Raw genomic sequence first — 24871 nt, forward strand, 5'->3', positions numbered from 1 at the left:
AACACAACAGAGAACTTACAAGTAGCTTCACCATTCCATTGTGACATTTAAGGCGTACATGAAATTTTGCTTTATGAGAATTCTTCCCGAAGCCATAGCAAGTTTGCTGGACTTGTTTGTTGATTGGTGCACTGCGTTATTGGCTGTACACTAGCAACCATAGTAGACACATGCATGAACCTGGGTTCATGAAGGTCTGAGTGTATGAACCAAAAGATACATGAAATTTGATCTGAAAATGGAAGCAAATAAGATGTTCATGAATCAAACACAGAAACCTTGCCCACACTTAATTATCTGTTTTTTATCAAATAGATATACACAGAAATTTTGAGGTAATCATATTGTTCAAAAATGGCAAGAGACTATTTAGCGCAACATTCTAAAGTATGATTTGGACACATCACAATCAGAACACCCAGAATTTGAAAGTGATAAATCCATCGCCACTTCACCAACTTTTGTTGAAAATCAGAAGTGGTCGTAAGGTTGCCCAATTCATTGAAAATATAACATGTTGCAGACATCTCTGCCCATCAATAATTTCATTGAATACTATTTTTAAAAAATGTGCCTACAGGGAAACACAAAAATATACAAACAAGAATCAGAACCATGGGATGTGGAAGCCTGGAAATTTTATATTATCAGAATCCATGTATATGTACAAAGAAAATAGAACTTTAATGAATTTGGCAATGCATGTAAAATCATAGGACAATAAATATACTAGAATATACAGCATCAGTCTCTGTAAGGTTTCCAAATTGATTATGAGGTGGAATTACACTAGAATACGCTCGTAAGTGTTTGCCTGATGCATCATATTAACCTGCAACTATAAAGTCCAACTTCAAGAATACTCAATAGAACAAGACAAGATTAAACCTTATTGATCTTCCCAGGATTATTTAGAATCTGCGGCAGTTATTTAAATAAAAAGACAGAAAACTGTAGTCCTGTCTTATTTTGTCATTTTACTGCATAATAAAACTTTAAAATAGCAGCTTAATTCTAAAGGAATGTCATTGGTTTATACTACTTGTATATTGAGGATTAGAAGAAAGAGAGAAAACATTATCCATCACAATTGAGCATGCACAGAAAATTGCTTCATCATTCAGACTTCATGTACTATCTTCTTTTTATCAACTGAAATCACGACAAAGGTCAAAATCTGCAACTTAAAATTAGCAGCTTAATTTGACAAAAAAGCCGAAATGTCAACAACTTCAATCTGCATTTAAATCCTCAAAATCATTTGAGTTAAGAACTAAAAATTGAGAATACCATTGGAACGAAGGTTATCAAGTAGGCCTGCAACTGATGGTCACAAGGTGTGCCACAGCAAACTACTAACCGGGAAAGATTACATGAAACGATATGCTTCAAGACTATATCCATGTAGTTCCTGCCAAATCAGATGTCACGGCCGCGTGAAGCGGGTACTAAAAACGCAGAACAATGATTATTTCAAAAAGAAATTTGGTGACATTCAGATCTATATCCTTCATTTGCACTAGTTATGTCTAGTCAAGCATATGTTACAACATTCTGAACGTACCAGGTCAATTGCGACTGCAAATCCATTCTTGCCTTGCCCACCAAGACCTGACAAAGGAGACCTCTTGTATGAATATATGGACCTCATCACAATCCGAGCGGCTAAGAAAAAGAAACTAAGAAGCGTCAGTTCCTCACATCTCTAACAAAAGCGTTATTTTCCTTAATAGAGGAATTTAGAGCAGTCTCCAATGGCGGAACGCAGTCTTTCCTACAATTCCGATACGAAGCGAAGTTCCCAATATCACGCCAACTAGCAACATTAAAAGGCAGGCCTTTCCACTTCGAGTACCAAGAACACTTACAATTTATCCACCACCGATGCATCCACTCCCTTGCGTTTCAGCAAATCGAAGTAGGAAGACGGCTTCGATTCAACGCAACGACCAGCAAACCGCTGCCACAAAAGCACCACTAATCAGTGAGCAATCATGTAAAAGTCCAAACGATCTCAAATGTCTTCTTGCTTTTTATATGGACGACTTGCACCAACAGTGCATGAGACTTTCCAAGGGCAATTTGGGACGCGAGATTGGTGACGAAGTTGTCGAAGACATGGGAACAGAGACGGCTAGCGAAGGAGTCTTCGATGCGCAGAGCGGGCGCGTGCTCTCCTTCCAAGCATCCGTCCCCCAGAGACCTTGCGATCAGTTCCGCCATCGAGAAGCCGGCTCGGAAGAGCTAGGCCGGCAAGAACGAAACCCTAAACCCTTCACCGCTCGCCGGAAGCAAGTCGAGTGTTTGGGACCATAGACCGCTCGACGTCCGATGGGTTGGGTCGAGCCCGTATCGGAAGGCCGCGTGGGATCGAAACCGAATCCGACCCGCTCGAGTCCTCAATGGTGCGAACGCAAGAGTTGCCGGCGCAATCCTAAAACTTGAAATTTCAGCCACAAAGAAAGATCAACGACGCCGAGCACGTCGATTTCGCCGTAGGTGGCTCTGCTTCTCGGTTCTGGGTTTGGAGCTCCTCGACCCTCATTTCTTATCGTCTCGCACCGTCTCCTCTCCCCTCTCGCTGGCTTTGGGGTTTATGTGCTGACTTAGGCCAGCGAAACGGGCGGTCGGATCACCGCAGTGTGTCACCTCCCTTCAAGAAGAGAAGCTTCTATCAACAGCCCTACCTTCCCTCGACGCCAGATGGGTGGCCGGATCTTGTGCTTTCCTTGGATTAAAGGAGTTTGAAAACCAAGGGAACGCTTACCATTGAGATTGAAGATAGAGAGAAGAGCTGATGATTTCTTGGGCGAAGACGATAGAAAGATTGCCTCTTTCCCCCTTCTCGGCCTTCGAACGCCTTCCGAACAGGTTTGCCAGTCTTGGAACTCAAGCCGTAGCTGGAATTAATGTCATTCTCTTCAGGAGTCGAAACCTTAACATTTAGGCTGTTCCTTTTGTTCATTTACAAAGTTGTCATCTTGAGCATTCTCATCTTGCGATTGATTTCTTTCTGCTTCTTCTTCTTCTTTTGTTTCTTTTGTTTCCTTGTAATCTTCGAAAGCTCAACCAATGACATTTTTTTTTCATTTTCGTCATGTAGTTTTGGCAATTGGAGTTTCACAGTGACTACTTTGTGCTATCAGCCTATCTGATGTTTCAGGTGTGTTCAGGTTAGAAGCTTTCCTTTACTGTCTCATGAGAGGAGTTTCACAAAGCCTGGACGATTGTGAGATCCTTCCTCACATTGCAGGATCTGAGGCCCTAAGACTGTGGTCCTTGCAACAATAGATGATCACATGGAAGAAGCAATCGAGACAACCAAAGCTGAGCAAGTTATAGCAGTGCCAACCACTACTCTATGGATTTGCATGTGATGCTTGGTAAGCAGGTTGGTGTTTTTCCTTTTAAGCCGCGGTCTTTATTTTTGGGCATTGACATTGCAGTATTCAATTTGCTTCTTGTTGAATGCCAAATTAGAACTCAAACTGACGATACAGAGTCTGTTAAAGCTTTACATTTCATTTTTTGTAATATCATACAAGGTTCCAAAAGGTCGCTCTTGGCGAGACGAGGGAATGAATCAGAAATGCATGTTAAACTAATAAATAGTACCACAATTGGTATTCATAAGCTATTGCGACAAATAATAAGAGAAGAGGGAAAATGTGAAAACAAAGGAAATTGCCAGTTCAAAAAGGAAAATATTAGTTTAGGAAATTGTTCGGTTAAAGAAAAATGATGAATTTAATGAAAGACAAATTCATTTTTCATAGTAATGTATGATTCCTCGAGCAATGTCCAAGCAGCCTGTTACCGAAAATAGCTCAGAAAATGGCAATAGTATATCGTTGTCACAAAACAGAATATGCAAGTGTTTGGCACTGATGTAAGAAATAATGCACCCATTTGATTTTTGAGAATGATGGTTGAGTTTGTGTGGTGAGTATAACCATCGATTTGGAGGGACAAACATCTTCTTAAACCCACCAAGAACGATTTTTTTTTTAATTAAGAAATAACAGGTGAATTTGCAACTTTGTTAGGTTTGAGAATTCCCAAGTTGTAGATAGCTTCTATGCGAAGTATGGGTGGTTAGTAAATAAACTAATGAGATCCACTTTTTCAGATGATTTCATGAACACTAGCCTTCTTAATAAACAGTTTTGCGTTTCTGGAAGTTGTTTGTGGTAGCAGTTTCATCCATGTCTAGTGTTTTTTATAAAAACTGAAATATTCTACTTATTTTTTTTACCTCTTTCTAAACGTAGCAGATCCATCAAATAAAAAATCACCATCTTATCACATTCCAATTACAGTCAAGTTACAATTCAGCTTTTCCTTGTTGCTGTTTCACGTTTATTTTAATCACTTGGTTGGAAATTTTTTAGCCAAATGTTATTGTTCATTTTTTTCGGATATATTGTAGGCTTTAAGATGTTGTGCTAGAATATTCCTTTGAACTTTAAAAGTGCATTTTGTCAGCTCTGCAGAAGCAGTTAAAGAAGTTTATGAGATTAGAGGATGTCAGCAGACAAGTCCTCTAGCAATTGCTGTTGCTGTTGTCAATCAATTACTGTTTATTGTTATATGTATGTTGTGTATACAGACATGTGTGTATATATGTAGAGAAAGAAAGGCGAGTGTTTACCAAGGTTTACTAGGATCAGTGGTTAAAGTGAGATTGAGATTGGCTGAACCTGATATTGAAACCCCTGTTTTAGGCAAATTGGTCAGACTGAACCAGAATCAATGAAAAAATCAATTGGAATTGAACAGCCCCTAGTGAGTATGGCCAGTTGGTGGCTCTTATATTTCAAAGCTGTTGTTTGTAGTTCTTTGCATTCTCTTTATCCTTTTCATGTTAGCAGTTTATTGATTGAAATGTAATCGATTGCAGCGCAAGGCTAGAAACAACAGCAATCCTCGAGAAATTTGACCTACAAGAAGTTCCTTGAGATTATGGAGTCAATGTAACTGTCCCTTCAAAAGGCTTTATTCTTTTCCTTATGCAATTTGTGGGTTCGAGAAGTATTAGTTACAGAGGTAAGCAGATGGTGTTTTTCCTGAATCATCACAGCATATCAGGCGGCGGCAATTTATGTCGACGATCATTTTTGCTCTACAACTGCTGTTCGCAAGAGATAAAGTTGGAACATGCATAGAGCCCTTTTGATTGATGCGTTTACACCATTTTTGTCTGATGTTGCTGCTGCAATTCTGTCAAAAGAGTTTTAGATAAACTATAGTCATCAATCTTGGAGCTGCAAAAGCATCTCAAGTCTACTCTCGATGCTCTTAATGTTCTTAATCTGTGATATCAATGTATGCTGCTACCTCAAGTTTATTGTACAGTTACATTAAGCATCCACCCTGTATTTAAAGAAGCTACTTCAGGAATTCTACAGTAACACTTCCATTGCACACAACTGTTTGAACTCTACTTGTTTGGATTGGCACCGATTAGAATCTTGTTATTCATGAGGAATAAAGTATGGCCTGCTAATTCCATTATCAGTGCAGAGTGGATGCCACTGTGCAGGAATATGTAGTTATCATGAACTTTTATCAGCAGAGGATTCCTGAAATATCTATCATTCATCACCATTTTGGAGTCTTTAACCTGTACAAGGAGACAATACCATCCCACCTTCAAACTGTTACAAAACTCCAAGTTGAATGAGTTCTTCTGGGGTTCTTTTATGGCTTGTATGGCTGGCTGCTCTGAGATTTCATGTCCTGAGAGTGATTAATGATGAAGGTTATACCACAATCAAAACAATCTGTTCCAAGAAAGAACAGAAAACAAAAAGGTTACTGAAATCCATAAATTAGAATTTGGTGTTAGCTTATGGCAGTCTTCTTCCAAGTGGAGTAAACCTGTTGCCTTGTTGACTTCATTACATATGGTTAGCACAGATGGAGAGGAGCTGCGTACTCCATGCATGGAAGCAACCCTGCTTTGATGAATCATTCGAGACAAGAATATAAGGATGGGGACTCCTCGCCTGTCGCAATGTGGCACAAAGGCAAGAGAAAGAAGAAGCATCCGATTCTGTGGTTTGTGGACCAGAGTTAGCTCTGAGATAATGGAGAAGAAAGGCCGCCTGCTTTCTTTTACTTGTCGCCGCTGAGTTCTTCTTCCACATAGGTGAGAAATCGTAATGCAGAGAGACTGCTGCAATTGTCTCAGCCACTTCTTCCCTGTGCTAGAAGAAACCAGCGCGATTTACTGCAGAACAACTGCTGCTGGTGATTAAAAGCAGTACCAGCAGCTCTCGCAATCTGTGTTCTTAGGTTTCTCCTTGGATTTTGCTCTGCTGGAAGGTAGCGTTCACGTGAAACCGGGCCGTGAATCATGGAGAATAACCACTGTTCATCTATTACAGCATTGCAGCAAGAAGTTAAATGTTGCCAGCTTGATTTTGGGGTGTTTTCTTCTGGGGTTTTGTCTGTTTAATGGTCCAAAGAGCATCATTGAATTGAATTTAGACAGATGAGTTCTATGCTCTGAATAATTTCTTACTGGAAGTGTAAGATTCCAGGAATAAAACGCAGAACCAGATAAGAATGCGTGAGATGCAGCAGTGATGGAGTGAATGATGTTGTACCTTGTACAGGTAGAATGAAGAGCAGTAATGAGCCAGTGTAGGTAGGTCAAGCTTACTATAGAACGAAGAACAGGTAGTTTCATGGTAAGAACATTAATCTTATTTTCCTCAAGAAGACAAAACTGTGGAAGATTTTGTGGGAATCATGGAAATAATTGTCATAAAAGGAGGAAAAAAACACACATCTTCAGGGGATTATAGCAGAAAAATGGAGGATTTTTTCCTTTTTTTCTTCTTCTTAACCTCATTGAAGTTTAGAATTGATTATCAAGTTTTTCCATCTAAATTGAGATCAGGCTTTTTTCTAAGTGCAAGCTCAATCACTTTATGTGTTCATGCTTATATAAGCTCATCAAAGCCAGTTCACTCAAGAACACACACACAGTCTCTCCCTCTCTCTCTCTCTCTCTCTCTCTCTCTCTCTCTCACTCTCTGTTTGTGTGCTGACTGTACTATGGCTTCGTTGCTCTTCAAGGAAAAGAGAGGAGTCAACTTCTCCTGCGTCTCCCCCGCATCGGCAGCGATATGCACGAGCATAGATCGGCGGTCGATGGTTCAGCCGAGCACCGGCAGAACCATCGATCGGCACACGCCTCATCTGAGAGATCCGCGACGAGCTAAGGCTAGTGTCAACGCCATGTCACAGACGCCCACAAAGCCAAAAACCTGCAACCAGAGGAACAAGAAGAGCTTGGAGAGAGCCAGTGATACGCTCAGTACACCAGGCTCCACTCGCTACCTGCTTGATGACGACTACGGTGATGCCTACTTCAGCAATGTGCTGCCGGATGTGGAACCCCTTCCTCCGCTCATGTCGCTCGAGCCACCCACTCTACGAGCGCTGATGAGAGAAGAACCAGCTCGATTGAGGCCATCTGCTGCTGCCAGAACACAGGGCCAGGTTCTCAACTCATCCGGCTTCCTTAATGCTTCGGTTGCTCGAGATCAGACATAAATCTAGCTTGTCTTCTTCGTAGGTGGTGGTCTTGCGGGTGTCTTTGCACTGCAAGGGCTGTGAAGGGAAGGTAAGGAAGCATATCTCCAAGATGGAAGGTGAGACACCGTCACGATTCAACTGTGCTGCTGTGCTGTACTCATCAGAGAAGGAAACAAAACAAACATCAACTGTTGTGTTGTTGTTGTTGCTGTTGTTGTTGTGAATTTTAATGATGGGTTAAGTTGAAGATGTGATCATGCTGCTGCTGCTGCTCTTGGTCAGGGGTGACATCATTCGACATCGACTTCGCGACGAAGAAGGTGACAGTCATCGGAGACGTGACACCAGTGGGAGTTCTGAGCAGCATCTCCAAGGTCAAGCATGCGCAATTCTGGCCATCTCCACCACGCGCATCGGATTCCCTGTGACGATCATTGGCTGCTGCTCTCTGGAAGCTGTAAAAAACCTATGTGAGGGTGTCTGTAAAAAGACGAGAACATTTGCTGTAGTACTTCTCTCATGTCTTGGATGCTGCTGGGATTGTCTGGGAAACAAACAAATCATCCGGTTATCTCCTCATCATTTCGGTCATAATGGATCCGATCTCGGCCTTTCCTCTTGTTCTGTTTTCGGTCTCTCTCATCACTGTCACTACTATGCATCTTTACAAGTGGACACTCTGTGATCTCAAGCTTTAGATCCTTCCTGTGCTTCTCATGCAATTATATCTGCATTTCTGCACTCTTAGGGAAGTGCATCTCTTGCTTACTCGTACTCGTTTGCCTGGTGGGGTGCCATAATGCAATTCCAACCTCAGGATTCGCGTGCCGGTCGTGTTCTGTTCTTCCTCGATGCGAGGGTTTCTGTGCAATTCTACTTTAATGTCTGACCTACTATGTATCAACGACGAGGTGCAGCAGCGGATGACGACGAAGGAGGCCATGGTTTCGTGGTGAATCCGATCACCTTCTCGGAATCTTTGAGCTCCACCAGCTCTGGCCATTTGGGTCAACTACAGATAATGGCAAGCAGAAACCAACGCTTTAATTATTAGATCCTGCATTATCTGCAGTTCACAATTGAAACAACACTGACAAGAAAAACTCTACACAACACAGAACGAGGTCTCATGGAAGTCATCAAGATCAACAAGATCGCCGCCATTCTTCATGCATCAACAGGAAGCTTCTTGTGCAACTACAGTTTTCATCGTCCTCTGTTCAAGCCAGGCCACCATGTCGGAGAAGACGAGTTCCACGCGTTCTGGGGCCTCGCCAAACGTGAACGCATGCCACATGCCATCGTACACCTTAAACGTTTTATCGGTGCTGGAAGCTGATTTGTATAGCAATTCACTTGATGATGGATCGAAGATCTTATCATCCCCGCCGTGCATCACCAGGAATGGCAGAGTAACCTATCAGCAGAGGACAGAGGCACACGGCAAGGTCAGATTGAGCGTTGATCTCACTTACTGGTTGAACGTAGCAGTACAGAGGTTACCTGGTGCAGATTTCTCTCGATGGCCAAGCTAACCTTGAGAAGCTCATGACCGGTTCCTAAACGAAGATTTCCTCTGTAGTTGTACGGATTTGATCGAACCTGCAGAAACCGAAGAGCAAATGACTTGACAAGCAAGCATAGATAGAGATCCAAAAGAAGCGGATCACACGTGTATGCTGGATCACCTCCTGTCTCTTTTCAGGATCTTTTATGGCAATATCGATCATGTCTTTTGCAGGAATCATCTTCCATGTCGGAATGATGCTACACAACTTCTTCAGGATGCTGATCACCAAAGGATGCGGCTTCATCTTCCCATCGATCTGTAGAAGTTTGGATCCAGGGTCAGAATAACTTCACATCTCACACGAATGACGACGACGACGACGACCAGATGGAGGACCTTGCACATGGGGCTCACAAGAACAGCACCACTCCAATAGGTTGGGGCCTTCAGATGGAGGAGGAGAGCCACTGCTCCCCCCATGGACAACCCAAAAAGGTACCTCGGCTTCTTCTTGTTCTCCCGTCTCTCTAATAAATTTGAAGGCTCGTAGAATTAGAACTTGAAACTAGGAACGCTTGAGAATGAATGATCCGAGTTCATACCACATACACTCATGAAGTAGTCAGAGCAGTCGCTGACGAGATCATCGAAGCTTGAGATGTAACCTCGCAATCCGGACGATTTGCCGTGGCCTTCATAGTCTACTCCACGAACTGCGTAACCTGCTTTCGCTAATCGAATTGCAATGTCTAAATCGAGAATGAATCAGTGATTTATACCGATCCAAACTATGAATAGTAAGTCAAGATGTTTGCAGAAGCTTCACCTCTCATGGATATGCTGCACTCCGAGCCATAGCCTGGGCAAATTCCCGGAACATTAAAAGAGATGTTCATGAAAGAGATTACCAGTACTTGAATCTGTGTGAAGAGAGTACCATGGCACAGAAAGATCAATGCTTTCGGTTCTACGTTCCTCTGTACAAATCTGCATGTAAAAAGTCTCGCTCCACGTTGAGTCTCTATAAATTCCTAGAATCGAACTAAAGATATTACTAAGATCAAAAAGAACAAGGAATCGATAAGAAAAAGCTTCTGATCACTGAACGCTAACCTCTTCATATTCGACGTTATCATCGGCATGCGCCTGTGAGAAAGGATGCTTAGTAACCAAAGGAAACAGAGGAATTCTGTGAGAAAGAACTCACCATTATAAGCCAACAGGAAGCTTTCAGTAAGAAAGGATTTGATGAGTAAAGGGGAAGAAATAACAGAGAACTATATAGAGATCAAGAAACATGGGGCGGTGGAAATCGCTGGCGGATGAACAATAATCCACAGGTAGAGAGTTCAGCTACGTTTGGTATAAAACAACTGATATCTCTGCCCACAGCAATAGGTTTCGAAGACTGGAAGAACAATTCCGTGGAAGAACATGGAATAATTCAAACATTATATTACGTGACAAACTTCTCCTTGAGGTGTTCAACGGGTCCTAAACAAGTTGCCATTGCGATAGACTCGAAGCTTACAAGATTTTGGTCTCCCATAGTACACGTAAGGAATCAATTGCTGCACGGAAAGATCATTTGACGCCATATAAAAGTTATTTATATTTCTTTTGGGGAATGCAAGTCTACATAAAAGTCAGCTTGTTTATTTTCCGTAGAGGAGCCAATAGCGGCAATCCTGATGAATAGGATAAGGTAGCTGAGTTCTTAGCCGTCGATTTGCGATGTCTTGGAGTGTGCATCCTCGTCGTGCTTGGCTTTCAGCTCCATCTCAGATGCGGGGTCTTGGGTGGTCGTCCTCTGGTCGAGCCAAGCGATGATGTCGGAGAAGACGAGATCGATGCTCTCCGGGGGCTCGCCGGACGTGAGCGCGTGCCACATGCCAGGGTAAAGCTTGAACGTCTTGTCCTCGCTTGACGCTGTCTCGTAGAGCAGTTTGCTGACCGAGGGATCCGTCACAATGTCGTCTCCCCCATGCACCACCAAGAACGGCAGCGACACCTGCACGCAGCAAATTCGATTGGACTCAAACAAGCTTAGCGATCAAATGAAGTGAATCATTCACCATGCTTAGCAGACAGCTACTTTCGTGTGCAACAAGAGTCGAAATTCTCTTAATCTATCCGAAATCGGCTTCCCGGACAAGCAATTTTCAGAATAGTGGGCCAAAGATGGAGCACATAGTGGATGATGAGAGAACGTATAAGAAAAGCTAAGATGAACTATGCATGAAGGAGGAAATGATAAGGATCACCTGGTGCAGGTTTTGCTCAATGTCCAAGCTAGCCATGAGAAGCTCATGAGCGGTCTTCAAGCGCGGTTTTCCCTTGTAGCAGTACTGATTAGATCGAACCTACCAAAACAAAACAAAAGAAACGAAGATTCGTGTGTATTATAAGATAGACGAAGAAATAGGTGCCGTGTACACTGCACTTGGGCACAAGCTTTGCTACCTCCTCTCTCTTCTCTGGAGTTTTGATGGCGATATCAATAATGTCTCGCGTCGGAACAATTTTCCACGTCGGTATGATGTAACTCAGCTTCTTCAAAATGCTGACCACGAACGGGTGGGGCTTCAACTCATCAGCAATCTAAAGTAAACATATTGATTAGTGCTTCGTCAAAGAGTAATCTTAACTAAAAGGTACCACCACATGAGAGAGACAGAGTGTTTTAGGACAGCAGTGACACACAGCAGCGTGAAACGTGCTTGATGTGATCTTGAAAAGGAAGAAACAAAGAATAGTAGGTCACAGGGAAGGAAAAAAGAGAAGACCTTGCACATGGGGGCGACCAGAACAGCACCATTCCAGTAGGATGGTTCCTTCCTGTGGAGGAGGAGGGCCGTGGCTCCCCCCATGGATTCCCCAAGGAGGTACCTCGCTTTCTTCTTGTTCTCCGGCCGCTCTAAGCATAGAGGATTGTGTTAGAACTTGAAGTGCTGCTGTAACTATGAGCGCATGCTTTTGCAGTTCATACCACAAACGCCGACGAAGAAGTCAGAGCAGTCGTTGACGATATGTTGGAAGCTCGGAACATATCCTTGCAATCCAGAAGATTTGCCATGGCCCTCGTAATCTATTCCGTAAACGGCGTAGCCTGCCTTTGCACATCGAGTTGCAGTGTCTGGATCGGAAAGGAGTTCAGAAGCCATCATCGATCATAAAAACTGGGTGAAGAAAAGCACGATGACGTTTCTTGGATGAAGCTTTACCTCTCATGGATATGCTGCACTCCATGGCGTAGCCTGGAAGAATCACAAACCTTACGTAACAGGAATGCACGGGAACGAGAAAGAAGCGAGAGGTGATCGGGGAGTACCATGGCACAAGAAGATGAGGGCTTTCGGATCTTTGTTTTCCGGCAGCCACCTGCACGTAAAAAGCTTGACTCCCCGAGGGTTGTCTATGGATTCCTGAAATCATGTGCAAACGACATGAATAATCTGTCAAAGAAGAAGAAAGAAGCTTCTGATTGCTGATCGCTGACCTCTTCATATCTGACATCCTCATCGCCGTTTGCCTGTAAGAAGGAAAAAGATGAGATTAAAGAGACAAACAAATGCCAAAGACAGATCTGTATATAGATAGATAGACAGATAGATCGATCGATCAAGAGAGAGGAAGTTTGTGAGGGAAGAACAGACCATGGGGGAGAATTCACAAGGAGGAGGTTTGGATCTTTGGGTTGACGATTCGGTAGAAGTGAAAGAGCAGGGAGTTGAAAGGATGCGATGTATTGAGGAAACGCGAAGATAAGGAGAGTCGGATAGAGCGGAAGGATTGGCGTTATGGAAAGCACGGCATCGATGACGCTAATATTGGTGGTAGAAATAGGAAGATTCGCTGATAAATACGTTGTCTATTAAGGCATCGAATTGTTGTGGAACCGCAATAGTCGAATCACCATCGGTTCAAGAATGGGCGGCTGTGATCGATTGCACGCAGCAAAGGGGAAGGAGGTCGCCATTGATGACTCGACTGCGTCAGTGGGAGTCGTTATAACGGGTCACGTCTGCTGCTTTGCCTTTTGGACTTTTATGACTTTGACCGGTTCATGTTATATTGAATGGGGCTGAGAATTAATTTGGCAACATGATATATGGATAATGAATGAATGGTTGACAATTGAGGCCAAATGCAATCTAAATGGGTTGTCTGGTCTGATGAGAATGACAATAGATTTAGATTAGTAACAACGATCTCGATCAAAATTTAGCGGTCAATAAGAACAACTCGGCCTAATTTGGTCAAAGCAAATTTCTGCACATCTTGTTGCCCATTGGCATCCTCATCGTTGTCAAGCTAACATTAAGATAGGGACTATCTCATCAACCAGTTTGTGGTTGAGGCACACGCAGGTTTAAGCCACTGTCAATGATGTCTCAGTGGGATTAACATCGTTTTGGGCACCACCGTCGCTTCCTCTTCTCATCGGTAAACGAATCACAGAGGAAGCTTCCTTCCACCGTATTATTTCTCAGAATATGACTCACCACCACGTGTTCTCCTTCCTTCCGGCTAAATCTCCATGTTCTCTTATCGTTGTCAACTTCTCAAGTTGAAATGGCAGTCTCCACCGAAACAGAGGAGAGTTTGCAGAAGATTGCGATGACCTGCGCGACCCTAAAGGATGCCAACTCTGTTAATCTTCTGTGTCTTCGAGTAGGATCCGCTTTCCTCTCGCAGATGTTTCCCCGGCTGACATCTTTACTTCCTAAAGGAACAACACAAACAATAGAAAAGGCATGGATAGACGAATTAGAAGTTGGTTGACTTCTCAAGTTGCTGATCAGTAATGGTGCCTAAAATCCATCTCTCCGTTGACAACAGCACACCCATGTGAAGAGGTGCAGAAATAATGGGTTATAAGACTAGAGGCTGAGGTGGGCATGAATAGATCTTCTCCTGATGGAGTTCTTCGAACTCTTCCTTCTCGAATCTATCATTGTTTATTGCGAAGAGTACGGGTTCGTACATCGACAGCATGCTCTCACTCATCTTCTCAGCATCTTCTCTTATGTCGCCTCGGAAACTTGTCATCTTATCAGATGCCTGATAAGACCAACCGCTCAGACACACTCATCGTCGTGCATTTAACAACGCGATTCAGCAGTGGCTTCATCTTTACTATAAAGTCCATTTTTGCCGTCGTAAGGCGACGCTGAATCCTTCCACAATTTGCAGGATCGATTGCTCAGATCGATGGAGCGAGTTAATCGTCGTTATTTTTCCAAGATGAAAGGTGAGATGATGGTGATAGCTTACCACAAATAATTCATCTAGCTCGTGAGTTTGGTGCCCAGAAGAAGATTTTTTCCTCCTTGTTTGCCACAGCCGGCCGAATTCACATATATATAATATGCCCATCATATCAAAGTTCAAAGAAGCTATTTCTTCAGTGACGTTTTCCTTTTGATTTTGATTGATCGCGAAAGACGCTGAATAATGCAATGTAGTAGTTAGAATCACAACCATACACGTTATCTTCTTCTACTGCTGGTTTAGGAGATGAGCGAGCGTTGAACGTGAGGTATACACTGCATGCATGCAACGTGGCGATCGAGTTCGCGGTGAAGTGGGAAGTGCAAGCGAACGACAGTGAGAGAGAGAGAGAGAGAGGGGCCAATCCCCCTCGACGAAACAGTGGCTTTGAAGAAGAGATCGATGGAAGCGTTTTCCAAGACTGTAACTTCAAGTTCGTCACCCTGTCACACCAAGCTCGATCACTACGTTGTCGATTTGTCTTTCCCAAAATAATATTTTGTCTTAAAGATTAAAGGAAGCATAGGAAGCATATGTGCATGAGTTGGTTGGCTGTCGAATCCGTGTTATACGCATGATGACGACGACGATACAACAACGTAATTAACCAGCTTCGTCTCCTGCGCTCCTTTATAAGCAGCTCCGCTGTTTCCATGTCTCTCGTCCCACGCCGCCTTGTGATCTCTTTCCTCCTCCGACGGAACTGTTGGAAGCTTTTTTATCGCCTCGACGATGCCGCGGAAGGGAATGCGGAGTCTCTTCACATCATCTTCCGCGCCAAAGGTCGGTCCTCCGCTTCATCTTCGTGGGCCTCGATACGGAGCAGCGGGTGGGCCCCTGTCCCCTTCCTGCTTCACCTTCTCTGACAGGTTAATGGAGGAGAACATCGCGGCCGCAGCGGAGGTCATTCGAGAGTGGGGCCCGGAGGTGGACGACTCACTCTTCGGCAGCGGCCGCGCCGACTCCGGCCGCTTCCTGCAAGCTGTGTCGGACCTCCACCGCTCCATGCTTTTCTTCTCTTCCCCTTCCGCCGACTCCTGCGCGTCCACCGCCGTCCGCTCCGCGGCCCTCCTCCGCGCCCATTCGCTCCTCTCCGACGCTATCTGCCGCCTCGAGCGGGAGCTCAAGCTCCTCCTCTCCGCCCACGGTCGCCTCCTCAACCCCCTCGACTCCCTCCGTTTGGCCTCCTTCTCTGACTCCTCCGACGTCGAGTACGCTGCTGACTCCATCACCGAGGTAGAGAGCGCTGCGGACGTCGCCATTCGCGACCTTCGAGCGGTCGCCGATACCATGATCTCCGCCGGCTATGGCAAGGAGTGCGTCCAGGTGTACAAGAAGATGCGCAAATCCGCCGTCGACGAGTCCATCCACCGGTTAGGTTGCGAGCGCCTGACGCAGGCGCAGGTCCGAAAGCTTGACTGGGCAGAGTTCGAGTCGAAGATCCGAGATTGGCTCGCCGCTGCCCCAATCGCCTTCAGAACCATCTTCTCCGACGAGCGCCTCCTCTGCGACCGCGTGTTCGCCAGTTCCGACGCCATCCGCGAGTCCTGCTTCGCCGACGTCGCCCGCGATGCCGCCGCCTCGCTTCTCGCCTTCCCGGAAACGGTAGCGCGGTCGAAGAGATCGCCGGAGAAGCTGTTCCGGATCCTAGACCTCTACGATGCCGTTTCTGAGCTCTGGCCTGAGATCGAGTCGATGTTCTCCTTCGAGGCCACGACCGCCGTCCGGTCACAGGCTCTCGCCTCTCTCCTCAGACTCGCAGAGGTGGCGCGGTCGACCATGGCCAACTTCGAGGCGGCAATCCAGAAGGACGCCTCCAGGTCCCGGGTCCCCGGCGGCGGCGTCCACTCCCTCACCCGCTATGTTATGGACTACCTCGTCTTCCTCGCTGACTACGAGCTCCCCCTCACCGATATTTTCGCGGATTTCCCCTTCCAGGCCCAGAGCCCCTTGCCGGAGTCCTTCGACGAGGCATTGCAGGCGACGCCGTCCCTGTCCGCTCCCTCCTCCCCCTCCGCCGACTCCACCACCACATCCTTCGAGAGCAGCCCTTGGAGCTCCTCCCCCTACCCCGCCTCCAGTGCCGTCGGGTCGATTTCAGTGCGGATCGCGTGGCTCGTCCTCGTGCTTATTTGCAAGCTCGACGGGAAGGCAGAGCTCTACCGGGAGGTGGCTCTCTCATACCTTTTCCTGGCCAACAACCTCCAGTACATAGTGCAGAAAGTTAAGGAGAGCGGACTGCGCCTCCTCCTCGGGGACGAGTGGGTGGCACGGCACGGGGCGAAGGCGAGGCACTACGCAGCGAGCTACGAAAGGCTGGCGTGGGCAAAGGTGGCGGCAGCGATCCCAGAGGACGGAACTGTGACGGCCGCAGTGGAAGCGTGGGAGCGGATGCGAGGGTTCAACACGGCGCTGGAAGCGGCGTGCCGGGGGCAGGCGGGGTGGGTGGTGGTGGCGGATGGTGGGTTGCGGGAGGAGGTGATGTCGGCAGTGGCAGCGTTGGTGGTTCCGGCGTACCGGGCATTCTACAAGAGGTCCCGACCGGTGCTAAGGGTCTCTGGCGCCGCCTCCGCGGCGGTGGTGCGGTTCTCGCCAGAGGACGTGAGGAACCGAATCTACGGGCTCTTCGGCGGTTCGATGGGGTCCGGTTCTTCCGGACACTCAGGAACCGGTTCATCCAGAGGTTCGACCGGCTTCAGTCCGCCCGTAGGCTCGAACCGGTCGGAATAGAGACTGCGTTTACAATTTGGAATAAGATGTGTTTATACTTGTAATGTTAAGAGAGGATCATTAATCCAACTTTTGTCCTTGATACTAAATATGCTTGTATAATTACAAGCCAATTAACCCAAGAAAGCATTTACCAAAAAGATTTCTTGATGAGTATGTTAAATCAAGGATTTTGAAAATGAAATCAATTTATAAAATTATAAACTAATATGCGTTTAAAATAAGTAACGCATGAAAAACTTTGATTGTGGACTTGAATCATGAAAGCAGAATCTAACGTTGGACCGGAGAGCATCATGTCGGATGATTGTGTTGAATCTCGTATTTTGATGATGAAACCACTTGATATGTGTTTATAATTTAAACTGCATTTTGAGTGATGCAGGTCTACTCGATCAGGATTAGATAGTTGACGCAGGAGGAATTGACGTTGCGCCGGAGGATATCACGTCAGGATATTGGACGACAGAAGGTTTCGGACGTCGGGCATCGGGCCAAGGAGAGCGGAATTACGCCAAGGATATCGGGGTTGCGGAGGTCAACTGCCGATTGGGCAACAAGCCGCAAGAGAGGACGATGGGTTGAAGAATCGGATGAAGCGCCAACCAATGACGTGCCGAGCAATAGAATGTCAATTCGCGTTGTAATAATTGTCTAGATCGGAGTAGAGTTTTAGCTTGTGTGTGAAGGATTAACTACGATAACGACGAAGACATAAAGCGAAACAAAGTGTCGGAGTTAAGCGCGAAGGATTCGTTGCGAGTTCGAGAGTTCGACGGAAGTCCAAAGGTTCGTCGGGAATGCTGTCGGAACTAGCCGAGAATGAGTAGGGAGCTTGCCGAAGGGTTTTTCGGAAGCTCGCCGGAAGGTTCGTGGGAAGTTCGCGAAGCTTGCCGAGAAAGATCGGAGCTTGCTGAAGAAGCTCGTTGGAACTCGCCAAGATCAAATCGTGAAGTCTAGGAGCTTGTCGGGAGTCCGTAGAATGGTTTCCAAGAGTTTATCGGAAGATCGTCGGAAGTTCGTCGGAAGCTCGCCGGAAGAAGTCTTGACTTACGGACTTTGTAATAGCTTAGAAAATATCTTTAAATTCGTAGTTAGCATGTTACTTAGGGTTAGGATTAGTGTTAATCCTATAAACCAAGTAGGGGCCAATTGGGCTCTAGTTCGAACTGGTTTGAGCCAAGTTTGGAGCCCAACCAGTGAGCTGAAATAGTGTAAGCGGTGGCACCGCTTGGCTAGGCGGTGGCACCGCCAGTACACTGTCAGTATCAGACACTGACAGGCGGTGGCACCACCACTGATAGGCGGTGGCACCGCTAGCATCGGGAACCAAAGATAATTCAATTTTTGGAGCCCAAATTTGAATCATCTTGAGGCCTATAAATACCCCTCAATTCTCAGCTGAGATTACAACCTTTGAGAAGTATTAGATTGAGACAAAAGCCTTTGTAAAGTCTTTAGCAAGTTTTATTTTCAATAGCTTGAGTGTTCACCTCCCTCTTTCTCTTTGAAAATTTGTAAGAGTGTGAACCACTTGTAAAAGGTTGTAAGAGGGGTATTTGTCCTTCCCCTTCAAAGTGATTTGCTAGTGGAAGTTGGGAGCCTCTTCGAAGAAGGCTTCGCAAGTGGATGTAGGTCATTTTGACCGAACCACTCTAAAACTGCTGTGTTCTCTGGTTTGCATTTTATTCTTGTCATTTACATACTGCAAACTACTTAGTCACTACGCTTCCATACGCTTCTAAGTTATTAAGCTTCTAAAATCAGTTTTCATCGAAATTGATTTTTATCGTACGAAAGTTTTTAAACCAATGTTATTTTACCGCTGCACTAATTCCCCCCCCCCCCCCCCCCCCCCCCTCTTAGTGCCGCTCCGATCCTAATAGATTGGTTGATGTGTCAGAAGATAGATTTTGTGTCATGAGTTCGAGCATCAGGCCAAAAGAATTATATATTGCACTAAGATGTTCAGGTGTTACGAGAAGTCAACATGTCGATTGGATAATACGCTAAATAAAATAACAATGTACCGAAGAATCGAACAAAGTGTTAGATGTACTAATGATACGTCGAACAACATAGGTTTTATTATTGAGTCTTGATTGAAGTTTAAAGTCCAATTGAGTCACTTTTGGGGTGTAACCATGTTAGCTCGTGAGTCAATTAGTTTATTACTTTTATTTCGAATACCGAATATGAATCATTGATTAAGATAATGGGAGATATATTATCTGAATAAATAAGATAATTCGGATGATCCCTTAACCTTATATTACTATTTTTTTAATATCGCTAACTTAAGTATTAAAAAAGTTTTTTTAATACTTACTATTTAGTTTTCTAGAATTTTGTATGGAATCGAATTTGATATATTTAGATTAAATCAAGGTTTATTTCATGACCTGATGCATTAGATAATTAAAATATGTTTTCATCACCGTCACAGCCTACGTAAGAGACAACGTTGATTATTCTTGGAATGAGACCAGGAAACGAACACCCAGTGCTGAAACCCTGCCGAAGACTGTGAGAGAGAGAGAGAGCTGTGCCAACTGTCGATTATTGATTTGTCTTGGAAGGCAATGCTTTTCATGATTTGACTACGAACATCATTATCAAACGTACACAATCTTTTGGCTTTAACTCTTCGTCATTAACGAGATTTACTGTTCACCACATGTTAATTACCAAATTGGTGTTGCTTGTGATCGAGATTAATCTCCGTATGCAAAATACGTGACATACTCTGACGTGGCGGTGAACCAGTTTGACTCGATTTGAATTTTCGTCTGACTCTTTGGACTCAGCTTAACATACTTCATAATTCTCGTTGTAACATCGATTTCTATTATGATCAATGTCAGATGAGGTTCTCGATGTGCACCTATTGACATCTCAATCACACTTTCGAGAGGATCAGGTGATAGTAATAGGTCCTCTTAAAATTATTTTTTTAGATAAAATATTTTTTTTTAATTTACTTGACATTATATACTTTGACGGTTTTATTTTTATGTTTTTTTAGATTAAAATATCATTTTAAGTGTTAAAATCTTCTATCATTCCGATCATTACACTTTTAAAAATTATATTAAGATCTATATATTTACGAAAGTAAAATATTAAGATTATTAAAAAGATAATTTTATAAAATTAGAATTCAAGAAAAAAAGGTTTTATTGGAGTAATAGAGTTGAATATTTTACTTTTATAAATAAAAAAAATTAATATAATTTTTAAAAATATGAAGATTGAAATACTAATGATAATTAACTATATATAATAATATATAATTAATCACATCAAAACTAAAGAAAGTTCATGTGTTCATAAATTTATGCTCCAAATGTGTACATCTGACCATCTTGAATTTCTTACAAACATAAATGCAATGCAGAAATAAGTTCTGTAGTGGTATCCATTTAGTACCAAAGTCCATTTATATATATTATTAAAAAGAGTTTATGCTTCTCTCAGAAGTTTGAAGATGGTAGGCAAACAGCCAGCTTTTCATGGAGCAGATAGATGTCCATTTCCATATATATATATATATATATATATATATATATATATATATATATATATATATATATATATAAGATAAATGAGAAAGATGGAATTGGTGCTTTATCCATTGTGTTAGTGTTAATAGCAGTGTATTATGATGGAGAAGAAGATGACATGTCAAATCAGCCGCCTTCGGAGACGAGAATGGGAAAGTTAAATGTGAGAAACCTGAAACAGGTGATGGTTTCTTCTCCATTCGTGCTCTCAAGATCTGCATTTGCTAGTAAAAAGCTTGGATCGTTCATGACAACGAGGAAGAACTTTTTGACGACATCTTCTACCGACGAAAGCTCGCGGAAGCTACATAGAGTTGAGCAACAGTTAACCTTAGAATCTGCTCTGCAACATTGATTTTATAGTACCACTACAACTTGTACAGCGACTCGACAGTAACGAAAGGCAACGCAAACGCACGCCAAAAAGGCAGGAGGAGATGAGAGATGAGTCCCCCCACTGGCACGTCTCCACTCTACTTTGGCGGGCTTGTCGTCTTCGTCCTCGTCGCCAAATCTGCTTGGGTGGGCCCGGCGGCGTCACATTCTCAAGGCACCACCATAAAGCACGAGATAGAAACTCGAGCCGTGCCAACCTCTTCTTCCACGAGCTCTCCTTCCTCCCTGCTTCCTCGGCGGTCCCATCCCCATCAAGCCACCCGGCCTCTTCTTTAAGTGTCAACCTTGCTTACCGCAAAACCTTCCACCGGTTCTTCCGTCTAAGCTTGCCGGGGTCGAGGAGCAGCAGCGATGAGCCTGGAAATCGAGAGAGCCGCCTCCTTTCTCGCTGACCTGGAAATGGGGTCGGTGCTGGCGGCGGAGCCTTCCCCGGCCGGCGCTGCCCCGGCGCTGGTGCTGTCGAGCTCGATGGACAAGAAGAAAAAGAAGTACGTGAAGCAGGTGACGGGGAGGCACAACGACACGGAGCTCCATCTCGCGGCGCGGCGCGGTGATCTGCCCGCCGTGAGGCGGATCCTCGGCGACGTCGTTGCCCAGGTCGCGGGAATGACCTCGGAGGTGACGGAGTTGGAAGCGGTGACCGCGGAGATGGTGTCGGCTGTGGTCAACGAGACCAACGAGTTCGGGGAGACGGCGCTCATCACGGCCGCCGAGAAGGGGCACCTTAGCGTGGTAGCGGAGCTGCTCCAGTATTCGGATAAGGAGAACATCTCGAGGAAGAACCGATCAGGGTTCGATGCTTTCCATGTGGCGGTGAAAGAAGGACATCGAGGTGAAAGCCTTTCATCTTCTGCGCTGCCTCTTCGGCCTCCTTTTTCTTCTTCCCTCTTGCTGACTCGTTTCACACAGACATCGTGCAGTTACTTCTCGGCCATGACCCAACACTCGGCAAGACGTTTGGCCCCTCAAACGTGACGCCGCTTATATCTGCGTCGGCGAGGGGCCACACCGAAGTGATCAAGCAGCTCCTCGCTCAGAATTTTAGCATGGTGGAGGTGGCCAAACGCAACGGGAAGAACGCTTTGCATTTTGCTGCCAGGCTCGGCCATGTCGAAGCAGTGAAAGCATTGCTAGATAAAGATCCACAACTAGCGCGAAGGACGGACGTCAAAGGCCAGACTGCACTGCACATGGCCGCCAAAGGAACAAACCATGATGTGATCACAGCACTCGTGGATTCTGATCCCGCCATCGTTATGTTGCCTGACAAAAACGGGAACACCGCCTTACATGTGGCGACGAGAAAGAAGCGTGCAGAGGTAGAACCTACATCCGATCGTTTCTGCATCGAATAAGCCTTTCTTATATCTGATCGTTCTTCGTTTGTCTTTCCAGATAGTGAATCTGCTGTTGCTTCTCCCGGACACGCATGTCGACGCACTGACAAGAGACCATAGAACTGCGTATGATATCGCGGAAGAGTTGCCCCTCTCCGAAGAGTCAACGTACATCAGAGAGTGTTTGTCTCGCTACGGTGCGCTGCGGGCAAAAGAGCTAAACCAGCCTCGAGATGAGCTTCGGAAAACGGTGACGGAGATCAAGAAACACGTGCACACGCAGCTTGAGCAGACCAGGAAGACGAACAAGAACGTTTATGGGATCGCGAAGGAGCTGCGGAAACTACACAGGGAGGGCATCAATAACGCCACCAACTCGGTGACGGTGGTGGCGGTGCTCTTCGCGACCGTGGCGTTCGCAGCCATATTCACCGTGCCCGGTGGAAGCGAAGACGACGGGATCGCGGTCGCCGTCCATGCCACGGCTTTCAGGGTCTTCTTCATCTTCAACGCCATAGCGCTGTTTACGTCGTTGGCGGTGGTGGTGGTGCAGATCACTCTCGTCAGGAGGGAGACGAAGTCGGAGAGGAGGGTGGTGGAGGTGATCAACAAGTTGATGTGGTTGGCCTCGGTGTGCACCACGGTGGCTTTTCTGACCTCCACCTACATTGTGCTGGGCCGGCGACTGCAGTGGGCGGCGATACTGGTGACGTTGATCGGGGGAGTGATAATGGCGGGTGTCCTCGGCTCCATGACCTACTTCGTGGTGAAATCGAAGCGCATTCGTAAGATCAGGAAGAAGGAGAAATCATCCAAGAGAAGCGGTTCTACTTCCTGGCATCACACCTCTGACTTCTCCGATTCCGATTTCAATCCGATTTATGCCATCTAAAGAAGCGTGAAAGGCGTTTGTGGTTGCTTCCATGTGATTCTGAAACTGTACATGAGAGCTCGATTCATGTCCCATTCGTCCCGACGGGTTGCCTCTTGTTCTCGGGTAGCGTGTGCGTCCAAAAGGTTGACTGAGAACCTCGCGACAAGTCAACGAACATGATTCTTAATCAGATTAATCTTTGATTTGTTTACATTGTTTATTCCAACTCCATCACCGTCCTACATCTTGTCATCACAAATCTTAATGTTGATCGAATGGTCAGAGACTCCTCTTGCCGCTTCCCCTTCCTCGCAGAGGTGCAGACACCTCTTCGGCTTCACCTCCTCCTGCTCGTCGTCGTTCTTCTTCTCGCCTCGATCTCTTCGTCTATGGCGAAGATCGAAAACCTCCCTATCATTTCCGTTCCGGCGTATCTCTGCACGAGACTTCAAAGAACCCCGCCGTGCTCGCTCTTTTCTGGGAGTTCTACATCGTGGTGATTGGGTATCTCTACTTGGCAGGAGTCGCGGTTTACGCTCCAAATAGGAGCGCCTGTTACGAGTACGTACCGATGTGTTGGTGTGGGAGCCGAGGAGACAGCGAGCGTTGCCTTCTATATCTTCATGTCTTATACGTACCAGCAGTACTTTGTTCTCGACGGCGAAGAGGAAGAGGCGGCGGAAACGGTGCTCTGCGAGGAAGAATCCGAGCTTTGAGTGGCCGTGGATTGGATTCTTGCGTACTTCCTGATGTGATCTCCATTCCAAATCTGTTATAAATTGTTCAAATTTTAAAAAAATTCAAAAGATTTATTTGAAAAGATGATTTTTTTTAGTTATTTTGATAATTATTTTTGAAAGATCGAATCTTTTATGAAAATACTTATAAATAAATATTTGAGAGTAAATTATGAACATATCTTTTTCATATTCTTTTTCTTTCTTGATAATCTCTCCAGGTGATTTTGAATTAGACATTCTTTGATTCTTCTGATAATTTTTTATTATTTGCTTAAACTTGTAACGATCTTGTTGAGAAGATGATGCAAATATCATTTTTAGGAAAATGATTATATACGTTTCAAGCCTAAATATATTTTTCTATAGTATTCTTGATCTTATGTTTTTTATTTGTTTCCATAGTGTTTTCATCTTTTTCTTTATTATATTTTCCAACAGAATCTTGGTTATTCTTCGAGATGTAAATGACAAAGAAAATATAATAGACGACATCGATACGTATTCTTGCATGCACATATCACAATATTTGGATTCAATCTTTAGATTTTTCATGCCCCCGAGAAGGAGAGAAAAATGTCGGTTGAACATTACGCATGTCATATTTATTCAAATGGTTAGCATGACTTGGGTACAATCAATAGGTTACAAATCGCAATTGGTGGAAAAAAAAAACACGGAGATTTGAAAAAATTGCACAAAGCCGATATATTTTTATTTAAATTAATTATTTTAAAATATGTTGGTCAAAATAGTTGGTAAGAATTTTGATAATTCGTCTTAAGATTTTGAATTGGAAACTCATCTCTAACTAAAGAAGAGAATTGAGTGCACCCCACACATTAAATAGAAAATACTTTTTAATTCGGATAATATATATTTTTTTAACCAAAAACAATTAG

The 24871-nt window shown here is 44.7% G+C and overlaps 5 protein-coding genes across 11 annotated transcripts; 3 read left to right on the top strand and 2 right to left on the bottom strand.

Moving 5' to 3' along the window:
- Positions 1-1869: 1869 nt before the first annotated feature.
- LOC135640570 (protein SODIUM POTASSIUM ROOT DEFECTIVE 2-like) lies at positions 1870-8247 on the top strand. 5 transcript variants are annotated; one of them, XM_065155142.1, is made up of 6 exons: positions 1870-2871; positions 3104-3173; positions 3254-3391; positions 4901-7512; positions 7589-7664; positions 7831-8247. In XM_065155142.1, exons 4-6 carry the CDS (start codon positions 6757-6759, stop codon positions 7974-7976), a joined length of 978 nt encoding a protein of 325 aa, XP_065011214.1. In that variant the 5' UTR covers positions 1870-2871; positions 3104-3173; positions 3254-3391; positions 4901-6756; the 3' UTR covers positions 7977-8247. The 5 variants fall into 5 exon arrangements, with proteins under 5 accessions (XP_065011214.1, XP_065011216.1, XP_065011213.1 ...); XM_065155144.1 differs by having other exon boundaries at positions 3104-3163; XM_065155141.1 differs by having other exon boundaries at positions 3164-3391.
- Positions 8248-8570: 323 nt separating this feature from the next.
- On the bottom strand, positions 8571-10503 carry LOC135585801 (caffeoylshikimate esterase-like). Of its 3 annotated transcripts, none has more exons than XM_018828061.2 (9): positions 10266-10503; positions 10172-10204; positions 9996-10045; positions 9885-9917; positions 9661-9807; positions 9455-9585; positions 9237-9374; positions 9052-9150; positions 8571-8965 (listed from the first exon to the last, which is right to left on the bottom strand). In XM_018828061.2, the coding sequence occupies exons 2-9, from the start codon at positions 10198-10200 to the stop codon at positions 8723-8725; spliced, it is 870 nt and encodes a 289-aa protein (XP_018683606.2). In that variant the 5' UTR covers positions 10201-10204; positions 10266-10503; the 3' UTR covers positions 8571-8722. The 3 variants fall into 3 exon arrangements, with proteins under 3 accessions (XP_018683606.2, XP_065011217.1, XP_065011218.1); XM_065155145.1 differs by having other exon boundaries at positions 9996-10089; XM_065155146.1 differs by having other exon boundaries at positions 10172-10503.
- Positions 10504-10645: 142 nt separating this feature from the next.
- Positions 10646-12888, bottom strand: LOC103990143 (caffeoylshikimate esterase). Its single transcript, XM_009409193.3, has 9 exons — positions 12715-12888; positions 12558-12590; positions 12390-12483; positions 12283-12315; positions 12048-12194; positions 11845-11975; positions 11522-11659; positions 11323-11421; positions 10646-11069 (listed from the first exon to the last, which is right to left on the bottom strand). Exons 1-9 carry the CDS (start codon positions 12715-12717, stop codon positions 10776-10778), a joined length of 972 nt encoding a protein of 323 aa, XP_009407468.2. The 5' UTR covers positions 12718-12888; the 3' UTR covers positions 10646-10775.
- A 2127-nt stretch (positions 12889-15015) lies between these two features.
- On the top strand, positions 15016-17131 carry LOC135640503 (exocyst complex component EXO70H1-like). The gene has a single exon (XM_065154984.1). It carries the CDS (start codon positions 15065-15067, stop codon positions 17060-17062), a length of 1998 nt encoding a protein of 665 aa, XP_065011056.1. The 5' UTR covers positions 15016-15064; the 3' UTR covers positions 17063-17131.
- Positions 17132-21311: 4180 nt separating this feature from the next.
- On the top strand, positions 21312-23443 carry LOC103990142 (ankyrin repeat-containing protein ITN1). Its single transcript, XM_009409192.3, has 3 exons — positions 21312-21853; positions 21931-22340; positions 22417-23443. Exons 1-3 carry the CDS (start codon positions 21373-21375, stop codon positions 23248-23250), a joined length of 1725 nt encoding a protein of 574 aa, XP_009407467.2. The 5' UTR covers positions 21312-21372; the 3' UTR covers positions 23251-23443.
- The last annotated feature ends 1428 nt before the right edge of the window (positions 23444-24871 follow it).

Source organism: Musa acuminata, chromosome BXJ3-6 (genome assembly GCF_036884655.1).
Source record: "Musa acuminata AAA Group cultivar baxijiao chromosome BXJ3-6, Cavendish_Baxijiao_AAA, whole genome shotgun sequence".
NCBI lineage: Eukaryota > Viridiplantae > Streptophyta > Magnoliopsida > Zingiberales > Musaceae > Musa > Musa acuminata.